The sequence below is a fragment of the Molothrus aeneus genome, chromosome 12 (genome assembly GCF_037042795.1).
Source record: "Molothrus aeneus isolate 106 chromosome 12, BPBGC_Maene_1.0, whole genome shotgun sequence".
In the NCBI taxonomy this organism is placed as follows: domain Eukaryota; kingdom Metazoa; phylum Chordata; class Aves; order Passeriformes; family Icteridae; genus Molothrus; species Molothrus aeneus.
The window spans coordinates 698,388-712,259 of NC_089657.1; the positions used below are offsets into that span (position 1 = coordinate 698,388).

The window sequence follows — 13,872 nt, forward strand, 5'->3', positions numbered from 1 at the left end:
GGTGTCACTCATAGTACTGCTCCTTCTTTTATAGAAATAATAAAGGAAAGGCAAGTTCTTGGTGGGTGTGTTAATTGCCGAGTGCCCAACTCCTGAGCCTGCTCCCGGGACGAGGCCGGGCTGGCACCTGCGGGGGGACCTTCCCTGGCGTCCTGTGACAGCAGCCCCGGCAGGGCAGGGCTGGGGGTGAGCCTGGTCCGTGCTCCCACCCACCCACCCACCCTCCGTGACGTGCCCGGAGCCGCCGCACCGGGGGCTTTGGGCTGTGGGCTGCGCTGGCCCCCGCCCATCACCGCAGCACCGCTCCGGGGAACCGGGGCTGCCCTAGAAGGGCTGCGGGGAAGGGGGACTGCCCGGGGGAGCGGGGGCTGCCCGAACGAAGCGGGGCTGCCCGGGGAACCGGGGCTGCCCGAAAAGGGCTGCGGGGAAGCGGCGCTGCCGGCCGGGTGCGCGAACGGCCGCGCTCCGCAGAGGGCGCGGGGAAGATGCTGAGGCGGGTCCGGGTGCGGGGCCAGAGGCCGCGGGCGGGCCCCGAGGGGCCGGGCCGGACCCGCCTCTGCCCGCGCCCCCGCCGCTCGCCCGGCCCCTGCGCCGGGGCTGGTGGCGGGGCAGCCGCCGGCGGAGACGCCGAGTGACCGGCGAGGGGACAGGGAGGAGCCGCCAGCCGGGGCAGGGGACAGGGACGGGCGGGCACAGGGAGCGGCACGGCGGGGAGGGGACGGCAGCGGACACGGAGCGGGGGCGCACGGAGAGCCGCGGAACACTGAGAACCGGGGAGACGCGGAGAGAGCGGCGGGGACAGCCAGCTACCGCACGGGAACGCATCGGAAGGAGCTCTGCCCACTCTCTGTCCTCACCCTGCCCCAGGCTCGATGCGGGCCGGCGCTGGCCATGGAGAAGCTGTACCTGGCGGGGAGCAGCACCTGGATCATCAACAGCTCCCTGGGGAACGGCAGCCTCCGGCTGGAGAACCTGAGCGCCGGCAGGAACAGCACCGCCGACCCGCTGAAGAGGAACGAGGACATGGCCAAGGTGGAGGTGACAGTCCTGTGCCTCATCCTGTTCCTCGCCCTGACCGGCAACCTCTGCGTGCTCCTGGCCATCCACACCACCCGCCACAAGCACTCCCGCATGTACTTCTTCATGAAGCACCTGAGCATCGCTGACCTGGTTGTGGCCATCTTCCAGGTGCTGCCCCAGCTCATCTGGGACATCACCTTCAGGTTCTACGGGCCAGACTTCCTCTGCCGCTTGATCAAGTACCTGCAGGTGGTGGGAATGTTCGCTTCCACCTACATGCTGCTGCTGATGTCCCTGGACCGCTGCTTGGCCATCTGTCAGCCTCTGAGGTCCCTGCACAGGAGGGCTGACCGGGTCTCTGTCCTCCTCACCTGGCTGCTGTGCCTGCTGGTCAGCATCCCTCAGATCCACATATTTTCTCTAAGGGATGTGGGGAACGGGGTTTATGACTGTTGGGCAGATTTCATCCAGCCCTGGGGACCGAAAGCCTATGTTACCTGGATCACCCTCATGGTCTATATCATCCCTGTGTTGATGCTGAGCATCTGCTATGGCTTAATCAGCTTCAAAATCTGGCAGAACGTGAAGCTGAAGACGTCTCACGGGCCCAGCGCGGGTCTGGGCTCGGGCTCCCGTGGCGGGATGGTGTTTGCCAGGGTCAGCAGCACCAGGCTCATCTCTAAAGCCAAGATCCGGACAGTCAAAATGACCTTTATCATCGTGCTGGCCTTCATCGTGTGTTGGACTCCCTTCTTCTTCGTGCAGATGTGGTCTGTGTGGGACACCAACGCCCCGCAGGAAGGTACAGCTCCCCTCCCTCGCCCTGCTGGCCTTGGGGGCTCTGCTCAGCACCTGGCGACACCCGGGGGAAACCGCTCCGGGCTGGGCTTGGGGGTGGCAGGGAGAGGGGACAAAGTCCTGAGCACAGAAACCCCGGCAGGCAGCAGTGGCTGAGCCGCAGCCTCCGGGGTCAAGGGCTGAAGGGCTGCCGTGGCTCTGGCAAACTCCGGGCACTGCGGCTCGGGGCCGGCACTGCACAGGGTGGGTGGGCAGTGCAGGGGCTGTCCCTGCACGGTGCCGGTCCCTGCACGGTGCCTGTCCCTGCATGGCCACTGTCCCTGCACGGTGCCGGTCCCTGCACGGTGCCGGTCCCTGCACGGTGCCTGTCCCTGCACGGTGCCGGTCCCTGCACAGTGCCTGTCCCTGCATGGCCACTGTCCCTGCACGGTGCCGGTCCCTGCATGGCCACTGTCCCTGCACGGTGCCTGTCCCTGCACGGTGCCGGTCCCTGCACGGTGCCTGTCCCTGGGGGCTGCTCTGGGGTCCCTGGAGATTCCCTCCCCACCCCGGGTGCTGGGACATGCCGGGGGCTGTGCGGGAGCTCAGGAGAAACTGCACAGCCTGAATTCCTTTCCTTTGTTGTATTGTTTCTTCCTCGCTGACTTTTTGCCTTCTGCTCTTGGCCTCTTCTCCCTTTCCTCCTGCTCCATCCACCCCGGCACTGTGCTGCTGTTATTTGATCTCTGACTGGAGCACGCTTCCCGTAGAAAAACCCTGATTTATGAGCGAAATCTTTTCCTAAAGATTGGGTGTCACGGATTTGCCATTTTTTATATTGGGCTGGCTGCTGTCGTCCCTGAAGTTGCAGATAGAACAGAAAGCGTCCCCCTGCCTGGTCTGACACGGCTGGAGCTGTGCAGGTCTGTGCTGTCCCCGCCAGACGGGAGAACCACCTGGGAAACCTTAAGCAAAAACTCTTCACGACTTTGTGAGGTGGGAGACGGGGCAGGAAAGGGCCCTCAGGGATGAGAGCGCGGCGGACAGACCGAGCCAGCTCACCAGGAGACCGAGGAGGAGCTGCTCCCTGGCGGCCCGGGCTGTGCGGCTGGCTCGGGGCAGCCCGCAGGGCACAGCTGAGCCCAGCCCTGCCCGTGCCGAGCCCATCCTCGCCGCGCAGCCCAGTGCAAGCCCCGTGCCCCGCAGCCGTGTGCCCCCGGGCTGCCAGGGAGCCGTGCTTTGCCTCTCCTGCTTCTCTGTGCTCCGTTTATTTCAGGAGAAGTGGAATGTGGCTCATGCACCTCCCTGGGTGCTCCAGGGGTTTTCCACCTGATTCAGGCTGGTCAAAACTTCCAGTTCCTACACGGGCTCCGGGGTGAAGCAGCCCTCCTTGTGCTTATTTTAATCCTGCGGCCTTGAGGGCTGCCCCTCCCTTCCCAGCACACAGCCCTCGGCAGCACCCAAATCTCTGCTGCTTTGCTGACCCTCGATGGACAGGATTTGTCCATCCCAATCCTTCTGGCTGCATGGGGAACCTTTCCCTGCTCACCCTGTGCCGTAGGCCTTGCAGCACTTTTCCCTTTTCCCTTTTCCTTTTCCCTTCCCCCTTTGCTTTCAGGAAGGAGTGCTCTCCATCCCCTCTGGGCTGTGCCCCCTTCCCCACTCCCACCTCTGGGCAGCCCGAGGCTGCGGCACAGGGTGGGAGCTCTGCCAGGGCTCTCGCTGGAGGCACGGGGAGGAAAAGCCTGGGGTGGATACAAGTGTTGGGAGACCCCAGCCCTTCCTTCCGTGCTCTCCTGCTCCTTTTGGCTGCCCAGAGGCACGAGGGGGGCAGCGCAGTCAGATCTCTCTGCAGAGCACTGGGGCTTTGCCTGCAGCATTCCCACAGCCCTGCCTGACCTCGCACCCTTCCCGTGCTGGGGCTCGGGTGCTGGCCCAGGCAGCGTGGTGGGTGCAGGGGAGGGGTTCCCCGTGCTGGGAAGGGAATGTGGCTGTTCCTCCCCCCACAGCTGTGTGGGCAGAGGGGAAGGAGGGCAGGGGGTCCCTGGTGTCAGCGGCAATGGGGGCACGACTGCACCCCATGAGCTGCACTGGGGGCGACTGGCCAGGCAGCAGAGATCCCCCTTGGGTGGCCACACACCCCAGAGCCTCTGCAAGGTGAGTGGGAGCTGCACGCTATGATCCAGGTGCTGGTGTAAGCACTGGGGCCCCTCCACGGGAGGCTCCTGCTGCACACACATCACAGGGAACACCTGCAGGATTCTGAGCTTGGGGACAGAGCTGGCTCAAGGCACCTGTGAGGGCAAGAGCAGGGCTGTGAAACACCTCGGCTGTCCTACCTCCCTCTCGGAGCCCCTTCCCCCTGGGGCAGGTGCTGCAGTCAGTGCTGGGAGCTGGGGGACCCCCTTGTCCCATTCCTCCTGTGCTGGTGCTGGCAGCAGAGCCCCCCAGCCCTGCTGGGGCGCAGCCTGCACGTCTGCCCACCCTCCAGCAGGGCCTGGGGACAGGGGCCGTCCCTGAGGGACACTAGCACGTTCAGCACGCCTCGGGCGTCCCTGGTGCTCCGGCCAGGGAGGGGAGCGATCCACCCTCCAGACCTGCCCTGCAGCAAGCTCCCTGAAATTCAATTTGCCTCCTGCAGAGAGGAAGAGCTGAGTCAGCCCTGGCTGGATGTTTTCAAGTGGGTAGAAACACTGGGATATATTTCAGGTCTTGTGCCTCTGCATGGAATTATTTTTTAGCACATACCTGAAATTAATTATTGTTGAAATATTAATGTTACTTGAAATTAATTGTTAATTATTTTTTAGAATATACTGGAAATTAAAAGTAGTTGGAGCAGACGTCACAAGAGCAGGCATTACTCATCCATTGGCTAAAGGAATTTGGAAGGTAGCGTTTATAGCCACATTTCTTCACTGGTCTAAAGGCTGCCAGTGGTTTTTTGCAGAGGCACGAAGGGGCCAGAGCAGCCAAAGCCGCCGTGCTCATCCTTGCTGCTGGTGTGTCCTCTGGGAGCAGAGGGGCTGAGGAGATGAGCTGGGGCACAGGGAGCAGGACAGAGGCTCCATCTCCACCCGCAGCCACCTCATGGAGGGCTCTTCCCTCCTTGTCCTGGTGCCGTGGCAGATGCCAGTGCCACCCGCCCCTTGTCACCAGACGGTGCTGATCCAGCCTCCAGGTGGGACAGTCGGTGCTTTGTGCTCTGGGCACAGACAGCAGCAGCCAGGGCTTGACATCCTGGCACTGCGCTGCCACCGGGGATGCCAGGCTCCCGGGCTTCATCCCTGATGTGGGAATGTCCTCCCCCCTGGCAGAGCACCGTGTGGGGAGCATTAATTCGGGGGAAAGAAAGATGGCTGGAGAGAGGTGCAGGGAGAGCACCGGGCCGAGGGCTCGGCCAGGGCCGGGCTGGCCGTGGGGACAGCCCAGGAGCGAGGCTGTGCCACAGCCCGAGGGCTGGAGCCGAGAGCCCGTCCCAAAGCAGCCTCCGCTGTGCACGAACGAGCCACCGCCTCCGCTTGCTCCCAGAGCTGCTCTTGGCCAGGGCAGCTGCCAGGGCCGCGGTGCCTTCCCCGCTTCGGGCGCCTCGAGGCGTGCGGGCTGTGCCGGCTCTGCCTCCTGAGCGGCGCCAGGGAGCGCCGGAGCGAGCGGAGAAACGCAGCTCTGGTGGGGAAAAGCCGAACCCCGAGGCGCTGGAACTGAGACTCGTCCCCTCCTTCCCTCCCCTGCAGCAGCAGCAGCAGCAGCAGCAGCAGCAGCAGCAGCAGCAGCAGCAGCAGCTCTCCTGTCAGTGCTGTTCCTGTGGGCTCTCCTTTCCTGGGCTGTTCCTGCGGGCTCTCCTTTCCCTGCTGTTCCTGCGGGCTCTCCTTTCCTGGGCTGTTCCTGCGGGCTCTCCTTTCCCTGCTGTTCCTGCGGGCTCTCCTTTCCCGGGTGTTCCTGTGGACTTTCCTTTCCCTGCTGTTCCTGTGGCCTCTCCTTTCCCGGGATATTCCTGCGGGCTCTCCTTTCCCTGCTGTTCCTGTGGCATCTCCTTTCCCTGGTGTCCCTGCGGGCTCTCCTTTCCCTGCTGTTCCTGCGGGCTCTCCTTTCCCTGCTGTTCCTGCGGGCTCTCCTTTCCCGGGTGTTCCTGTGGACTTTCCTTTCCCTGCTGTTCCTGTGGCCTCTCCTTTCCCGGGTGTCCCTGCGGGCTCAGCCCTGCCGGGGAGGGGTCTCGGGGTGCCTGGGGCTCTGCCCGGGGCCGTGTTCCGTGCCGACACCTTGAGCCAGCTCTTGTGCCTCTGTCTCGCAGCCTCCCCCTTCATCATCGCCATGCTCCTGGCCAGCCTCAACAGCTGCTGCAACCCCTGGATCTACATGCTCTACACCGGGCACCTCTTCCATGACCTGATGCGCCGCTTCCTCTGCTGCTCCACGCGCTACCTGAAGTCGCGGCCGGCCTGCGAGCTGAGCAAGAGGAGCAACTCCTCCTCCTTCGTCCTCAGCTGCAGGGCCACGAGCCAGAGGAGCTTCGTGCAGCCGCCCACGACGTGAGGCCACGGCCAGCCGGGACCTTGTGCCTCTGCTGCGCTGCTCCGGTGCTTCCCTGGGGACAGCGGGCCCGGACAGGAGGGGTCTGTACACAGGTGTATATATGGCTGTAAGCATGTACAGAGGCGTTATTTAACCGAGACTGGAGTGGGCGAGGAATTCTGTGTCCAGCTTTCAGTGCTGCCTGGGATTAGACAGCAGGAACCCGTTCCTGAGCCCCAGACCTGACCTCAGTGTCTTGTGAGTGCCACCAGGAGGGACAAAGGACGCGGTGCAGCTGGGGCAGGTGCGATGGAAGGGGCTGCTGCGGCACAGGGAGATGGGTGGTGTCACCCCTGGTACGTGGCTGGGCACTGTCCCACTCCCCCTGCAGCAGGATCCTGCAGGATGGCAGCGCCTGGCACCACGGTCTCAGCACGGAGTGCTCGCTTCACTTGCAGCCTGCGGGGCGGAGGCAGCCCCGTCCCTGCATCCCTGCAGCTCTGAACCATGCCAGCTCTGAACCAGGCCAGCTCTGAACCATGCCAGCCCTGCAGCTCTGAACCATGCCGGCTCTGAACCAGGCCAGCCCTGCAGCTCTGAACCATGCCGGCTCTGAACCAGGCCAGCCCTGCAGCCCTGAACCATGCCAGCCCTGCAGCCCTGAACCATGCCAGCTCTGAACCATGCCAGCCCTGCAGCCCTGAACCATGCCGGCTCTGAACCATGCCAGCCCTGCAGCCCTGAACCATGCCAGCTCTGAACCATGCCAGCCCTGCAGCTCTGCAGCTCTGAACCATGCCAGCCCTGCAGCTCTGAACCATGCCAGCCCTGCAGCTCTGAACCATGCCAGCTCTGAACCATGCCAGCCCTGCAGCTCTGAACCATGCCAGCCCTGCAGCCCTGCAGCTCTGAACCATGCCAGCTCTGAACCATGCCAGCCCTGCAGCTCTGAACCATGCCAGCCCTGCAGCCCTGAACCATGCCGGCTCTGAACCATGCCAGCCCTGCAGCTCTGAACCATGCCAGCTCTGAACCAGGCCAGCCCTGCAGCTCTGAACCATGCCAGCCCTGCAGCCCTGAACCATGCCAGCTCTGAACCATGCCAGCCCTGCAGCTCTGCAGCTCTGAATCATGCCTGCTTGCATCATGCCAGCCCTGCAGCCCTGCACCATGCCAGCCTGCACCATGCCAGCCCTGCAGCTCTGAACCATGCCAGCCCTGAACCATGCCAGCCCTGCAGCCCTGAACCATGCCAGCCCTGAACCATGCCAGCCCTGCAGCCCTGAACCATGCCAGCCCTGCAGCTCTGAACTATGCCAGCCCTGCACCATGCCAGCCCTGCAGCCCTGCGCCCTGGCTGCCCTGCAGCTCTGCAGCTCTGAATCATGCCAGCCTGCACCATGCCAGCCCTGCTTCCCCTGCCTGGGGCACAGACAAGGGCAGTCACTCCTGAGGTCGGCAGGGACCAGCCTCGAAGGGACAGCGCTGTGGCCCAGGTGTCCCCAGCCCAGCTCTGCTCCCTGTGCCCAGTGAGTCTGGGCAGGAGCCTGGGGCACAGCTGGGGCTGGGATCCCCTGGCCGGGTGTGCCCAGCAGCTCCTGCTCGGGGCTGTGCGGGATCCCTGGCTCCGACAGGGACACTCCTGCCGTGTTCCCGAGCCAGGCTCGGCCCTGGCTCAGCGCAGGTCCAGCAAACCTCCCCCCGCTCCGCGCCAATCGCTCGCCCCACGGCACAGGGCACGCTCGCGGCATGGATTTTTATTGTTAACAAATACTGTAAATAAAGTTTTCTGACCGCGTCTGGTGGAAGGCGGAGGGAGGCGCGGGGGAGCCGGGCTGAGGGGCTGAAGGGGATGGATGGGAAGCACCGAAAGCCCGCGCCAGCCGTGCCCTGCCCCGCAGCGGGACCTGTCCCAGCGGCTGCGACACGGCCACTGCACGGGACACAGCTGGGGCTCTCAAAGGGCGATGTCATCTGGCCTTTCATGATGGGAATGAACACGAAAAATGCATTTAAATGTGTCCTTCATTTCTTCACTGTGGCCAGCAGGTCCATTTGCACCTTTCCTATCCTGATGTTCCTTTGATTATTTTTTTTTTGGTGGGAACTCCAAGTGAGCTCTCAGCACATTTGCTGACTGGCTGAAATCCTCAGGACACCATGGAGCATTTTCTTCCCACGTTCACCTTCCTTCTCCTTGAGAGCCTCACACTCCTGCACCCAACAAGGGAGGAGGGGTGTCCCTTTCTGGAGAGTCTGAGGTGCATCCCCCTGCCAGGGAGGAACAAGAGCCGTGGATGTTTCTGGGACGGAGGCACAGAGAAGGAAGGGAGCTTTGGGACTCACAGGGAATTCCCTTCAGCCCCGGCTGCAATTTCTGGAGGTGTCTGGGGGTCAGGCAGGGCCATGCCCCAGGCCTGGAGGTGCTGCAGCCCAGAGGGGCCGTGGCTGAGCTCCTGCACTGGCCCCAGGCTGCGACAGAGGGGGGGCAGCAAGAGCAGCTGGGGAGCGCCCCAGTGAATGCTCTGCCAAAAGCTTTCCAAGAGCAAAAAGTGGAAACAGAGGTGCTGACAGGTGAGCAGGTGTGCCCCAGATGTTGGGAGCCCAGGGAGCAATGTGGTGGGGACATCAGCATTTCAAGGTTTTTTGGGTTCAGGCAGTGAACTACTAGAACAACAACAACAAGAAGTAGTATAAGCCCATTATACAATTGATTTTAATTATTTTTATTCTCACAAAAAAATGAAGGCTTTTTGAGACTTTCCTCCACCTCCCTATAATTACCTAAATATCTTTTTTTTTTTTAATCACTCCATCCTCCTTGGGCCCTGATGTTGCTGGAGCTTGGGTACCACATTGCTATGGAATAACCAGTATACAATCCCAAGCCCTTGGAAGAGCTCCAGCAGAAACCCTGGCTCTTTCTTGTCCTTGGCATGGCACTAGAGGAGTCTTTGGCTCCAAGTCTTTGTTGGAATCCAAGGGGAAGGCGCACATGGAGACAATTGAGAGCAGCCTCTGAACAAGGAGACCTCCTGGGCCCTGGTTCAGCAAAGCACTTAAGGCTGGAGCCAAAAGAGCGTTCAAGGGCCTCAAAGTGAAAGTGCAGCTCCGTGGAAGAGGGACTGAGCAGTTAATTGGCAGTACAGGGGAGGAAACAGCTCTGAGCTGCACCTCTCGGCCCTGGCTCCTCTTTCCCTGCATCCGGAGCAGCAGGGCCCCAGCAGAGGCTCCCTCCTCTGCTCTCCCTGTCCATCGGGGCAGAGGGACAGCCCTGGCCTGTGGGGTGCACAGCCCGTGTGGCTGGAGCTGACTGAAGGCGTCTCATGGAGATTGCCTGGGAAGCCAAGCCGGGCTTTGCTCAGAGCCCAGCTTGTCTCTGAGCTGGGGTTCCCCCCGGCGCTGTGTCCCCCCTGGCCACACTCAGGGCTGGCTCCCTCCGTGCTGTCCTGCCCTGGACCCTGCCCACAGCACTTGACGATGCTCCACAACTAATTACATAATTGAGCCTCGGAGCGCCAGGGGCGGGTTTGCAGCTGGCCCAGGATCAGCTCACGCTCTGGGAGCAGACACAACATGTCATGCATGGCCTGCCCTGGCTCTCACAGCTTGGCTGAAATGCAAGTAGGCATGAAAAGCGTTTGGTTTAGCTATTCTATCACTAAAAGCTTTGTGCAGCAGTTTAATGCAGAAGCTCCCACCACAGCAATTGTTTGCCACAAACAATAACTCCTGTGGGGGAGTTTCTGTCAGCACCAGCCCAGCCCCAAGGGATGCAGGGGCAGGCAGGCTTTGGGCAGTGGCCAGCAGCAGCTCTGCAGCCCCAGTGCTCACCCAGCACGTGGACAGACAGGGCTGTGCCCAGGGCTGTGCTCCAGGAGGGGCTGCTGTCCTGTCCCTCCCAGGAACTCTGGGGGCCTGCAGGGCACAGGGGCCTCTGGGCTGTTCCCTGGGCCACCATGGGCTCCCTTCTCCTGAGGCTTCTGGCTTTGGGTGGAGTAAGGAGCAGCCTGGCCTGCCTCTGTGAGCAGAGAGCATCCCTGAGAGCCAGCTCTGCTGCGGGGTCCTGCCACGGGCTCCTGTGCCACAGGGTCCCTGTGCGGATCCCCACTGGACAGCGGTGTCCCTGTGTGGGTTCCTCACTGGGGTGTCCCTGTGTAGGTCCCTCCCTGGACAGGGGTGTCCATGTCTGGGCTCCTCCCTGGACAGGGGTGTCCTGTGCCCGAGGGCAGGCAGCCTGCACAGAGGGGGTTGTGTGAGGGTGTTGGGGCAGCTGCCAGGACCTAAGTCTCCTTGCGGACGGCAACTCGGACGTTGCTGCAGATCTTGGCGAGCGCCTCAAAGAGCGGGTCACAGAAGGTGTGGATGCACAGCGAGTAGATCCGGCTCACACACTGGATCTCGATCAGGTAGCTCTTGATGCAGGGCACCACGGCCCAGATGTGGCAGAAGGAGATGAGGGCGAAGAGGAAGCCCCAGAGGACGGCCAGGGGGATGCCCAGCAGGGCGGAGAGCAGGCGGTAGCACCAGTACTTGCTGACGGTGAAGGTGGTGTAGCTGCTTTTCCAGACGCCGTCAAAGCTGTAGGTTCCCACGGGCTCAGCTATCACATCCTCAAAATCCACCTGGGGCAGAGCAGAGGACACAGGGGAGGTCTGGGGGTCAGCAAAGGCCCTGATGTGAGCACGAGGGGAGAGCAGATCCCAAATGGAGGGGCCGGGGAGAGTGGGGACAGCCCTGCAGGGCTGGGAGAGGGCTCAGGGCTCTGTGGGCAGCACTGGTGGCTCAGCCCACGGCTGAGGCCCTGGCAGGGGGGTCACAGTCCCTGTGCCATCTCCTGATCTGGGGAGTCAGGTGAGGCCAGGCGGAGCCCCTGGAACAGGAGCTGTGCGTGGGAGTGTTGGCTGCAGAGGCAGCCAGAGCCCGTTCCTGCCCTTTTTTAGCATTCAGGGATGTGGCTGCCCACTCGGCAGGAAGGTGTTTGTGCTAATAAAGACCCAGCACCCTCTGGATTTATGGATTATTTATTTATACCCATAGGAAGAGGCGTTCAGTGCTGTCTGTCCATGTTCCTCCTGGGGAAGGGAGCTGGGGCTCAGCCCTGCCCTTGCCATTTGTGCCGGCACTCGAGTGTCTCTGAGTGACACACACTCCCCAAAACTCCACACAGAGATCCCCTTGGGGTGTAACTCACTTCCAGGGAATATATGAGCTGAGCTATTTGTCTTGAAAAGCAGCCCAGCCTCCCCTCCAGCAGCTGACGTGTCTGTACGTTCGTGTTAAATAACAATATTCATTCTGCTTTTGGAAGCACTTGGATCACAAATCACTCTGTGTCATCTTTAATTTCCTGGAGTGAGCAGAGGGAGCTGACAGAAGTATTGACAATGAGGAGACAGCAGCCCGGAGAGCTGGCCCTGAGGTGCCATCAGCAGCCCCCAGGAAGCCCAGGTGTGCTGGGGACTAGCCCAGGTTAGTGCCCAGCTGCCTGACAAGCTCATCAGGGACCAATTGATGGAGGGAGCAGTGGGATATAAAAGCAGAGGCTCTGCCCCGTTGCTCCTGCTGCCACCACACTGGGAGTGGGCCTGGAGGAGCAGTGGAGGCTCAGGCTGAGTCTGGATCCCGCTGGAGGTGCTCAGGGAGCAGCACGTGCAGGTACTGTCCCTTTATAGAACCATGGAGCCCTTTGGGCTGGGAAAGCCTCACCCAGTGAGCCGTGCCCTGCTCTGGTGCTGTGCTTGGGGGGGTTTGTGACAGGCTCTGTGGGCAGTGCCACTTCTGTGGCATGACCCCAAATTCTCTGTGGTGCTGGGGATGTTTATCCAGGGCCAGGTGAGCCCTTCCTCCAGTGGGGCACAGCAGCTGCTGCTGCCCGTGCCTCCAGAGCCCTCCTGCTGCCGTGCCCTGCGTGCTGGGATGTGCCTGGGACAGAGCAGGGTGAGCTGTGCCCCTGCCTGGGCTGCCTCTGCCCTCCCTCCCCAGCCCTCCCGGGCTATTTTAAGGTGGAGGAATGCTGAGCTCTCAATGCTGAGCTCTGAATGCTGCAGCAGCAGCGTGGCCATGGGAGTGGGTGAGCCTGGAAGGTCTCTTCAGGCTTTGGAGAGTCTGGAGTGGGAAAAGGCAGGGAGGGGCTGGGGAAAGGGGCTGGTGTGGCCCTGTGATGGCTAGGACAGTGCTGGCACTGTCACCCAGGCGTGGCTGGTGGTGCTCCCAGGCTGGGGAGCCCCAAAGCGCTGCCCGCCCTGGGGTGAGCGGGCTGAGGGCTCTGCTGGTCCCTGCTGCCGTGGCAGATGGGGCTGCCCTGGCCTGGCACCTCCCCATGCCCCGGGCAGGGCTGTGGGATGCCCTGCAGGGAGTGGCACGGGCGATGCTGAGGTGTCAGGGGCAGGTGTCACAGTGCCAGCAGGGATGGCTGTCACTGTCACAGCTCATCCCATTTGACCACACCATGGTTATAGCTGGAATGGTGTTTTCATGCCCAAACTGAGGTTTGTGTTTCAGCAGCGCTGTCAAGGTCACAGCCTGTAACAAAGCCTGTGTGAGCAGCTCTGTGCCCGCTGTCCCTTCTGCTGTGACAGTCACAAACACGGTTTTAACAAAACCCTTCCACCTCCTCCTGCTCTCCCTTGGCTGGAATGATATTTGCTAACAGAGACAAATTTTGTTTGCAGTTCTAAGGGAGTCTAGAGGAAGCCCAAGAGTTAGAATGGGAATTCCTCTTGGTCAGAAACAGGGGGAGGGAGCTGGGGGTGCTGCACCTCTGGGCTGCCCTGGGGAGAGCCATCTTCCACAAACATGTCAACACACCTCAAACAATAGGCACTGACACTGTGATACCTTCAAGGCCAGCAGCCTTTCCCCAGTATCCCCTTGAACTGGCAATATTTAATTTCTGTGTTATTTTTGGCTGCCAGCTCGCTGGTGCAAAGGAAGGATCTCCATAAATTTTCAAGCCACAATGAAACTGGAGAGCCCATTCAAGGAACGGGAAATGTGGCATTAACTGGAGCCAGGCATGCGCCTGGCCAGCAGGGCTGTGCCCTCCCCAGCCCTGGGGACAGCCCTGCCGGGGCCACACGGACCAGGAGCACGGGCAAGGGGCCGAGTGCGGCCGAGCACACCCCGAGGTGTGACCCCAAACGCCGATTGCTGCTGCTGGGGCGCGGCGTGGCACAGCCCTACCTTCACCACGTCCTCGTTGATGTGCTTGGGGTCTCTGTTGACCAGGTCGATCTCCTTGGTGTGCTGGTCCTTGATGATGATCCTCTCCTCCAGCTCCCCGTGCTCCTCGGCCATGGCTGGGTGGGACTGGGCAGCGCTGGGGGACAGCGACAGGGACAGGGAGGCGCTGGCCCCGCCCGCAGCAGCTGCCCGTGCCCCTGGCACTGCTCCAGGCTAAAATTAATGTCCTGGCTCCCGAGGCCGCCCTGAAGTGTCCCTTAAAGGGGCTTTCCTGGGCCAGCCCCTGTGCTGCCACCTCAGGGGGATGGCATGTGTGTGGGCGGCTGGTGGCCTCTGAGCGGGGCAGGGGTGGGTGTGCAGCCCCCAGCCCAGCTGTGC

At 62.0% G+C, this 13,872-nt stretch overlaps 2 protein-coding genes across 2 annotated transcripts; one reads left to right on the top strand and one right to left on the bottom strand.

The window, feature by feature from the left end:
- Positions 1-777: 777 nt before the first annotated feature.
- OXTR (oxytocin receptor) lies at positions 778-8,107 on the top strand. The gene is made up of 2 exons (XM_066558130.1): positions 778-1,822; positions 6,089-8,107. Exons 1-2 carry the CDS (start codon positions 892-894, stop codon positions 6,328-6,330), a joined length of 1,173 nt encoding a protein of 390 aa, XP_066414227.1. The 5' UTR covers positions 778-891; the 3' UTR covers positions 6,331-8,107.
- Positions 8,108-10,592: 2,485 nt separating this feature from the next.
- CAV3 (caveolin 3) lies at positions 10,593-13,608 on the bottom strand. Its single transcript, XM_066558297.1, has 2 exons — positions 13,495-13,608; positions 10,593-10,934 (listed from the first exon to the last, which is right to left on the bottom strand). Exons 1-2 carry the CDS (start codon positions 13,606-13,608, stop codon positions 10,593-10,595), a joined length of 456 nt encoding a protein of 151 aa, XP_066414394.1.
- Between the last annotated feature and the right edge of the window lie 264 nt (positions 13,609-13,872).

Bases quoted from the DNA above. Each gene is read 5' to 3' on its own strand.
- OXTR (XM_066558130.1), top strand. From the start codon at position 892: ATGGAGAAGCTGTACCTGGCGGGGAGCAGCACCTGGATCATCAACAGC. The intron at 1,823-6,088 runs GTACAGCTCCCC...TCTGTCTCGCAG, and splicing joins CACCAACGCCCCGCAGGAAG to CCTCCCCCTTCATCATCGCC.
- CAV3 (XM_066558297.1), bottom strand. From the start codon at position 13,608: ATGGCCGAGGAGCACGGGGAGCTGGAGGAGAGGATCATCATCAAGGAC. The intron at 10,935-13,494 runs GTAGGGCTGTGC...GCTCTGCCCCAG, and splicing joins TCAACGAGGACGTGGTGAAG to GTGGATTTTGAGGATGTGAT.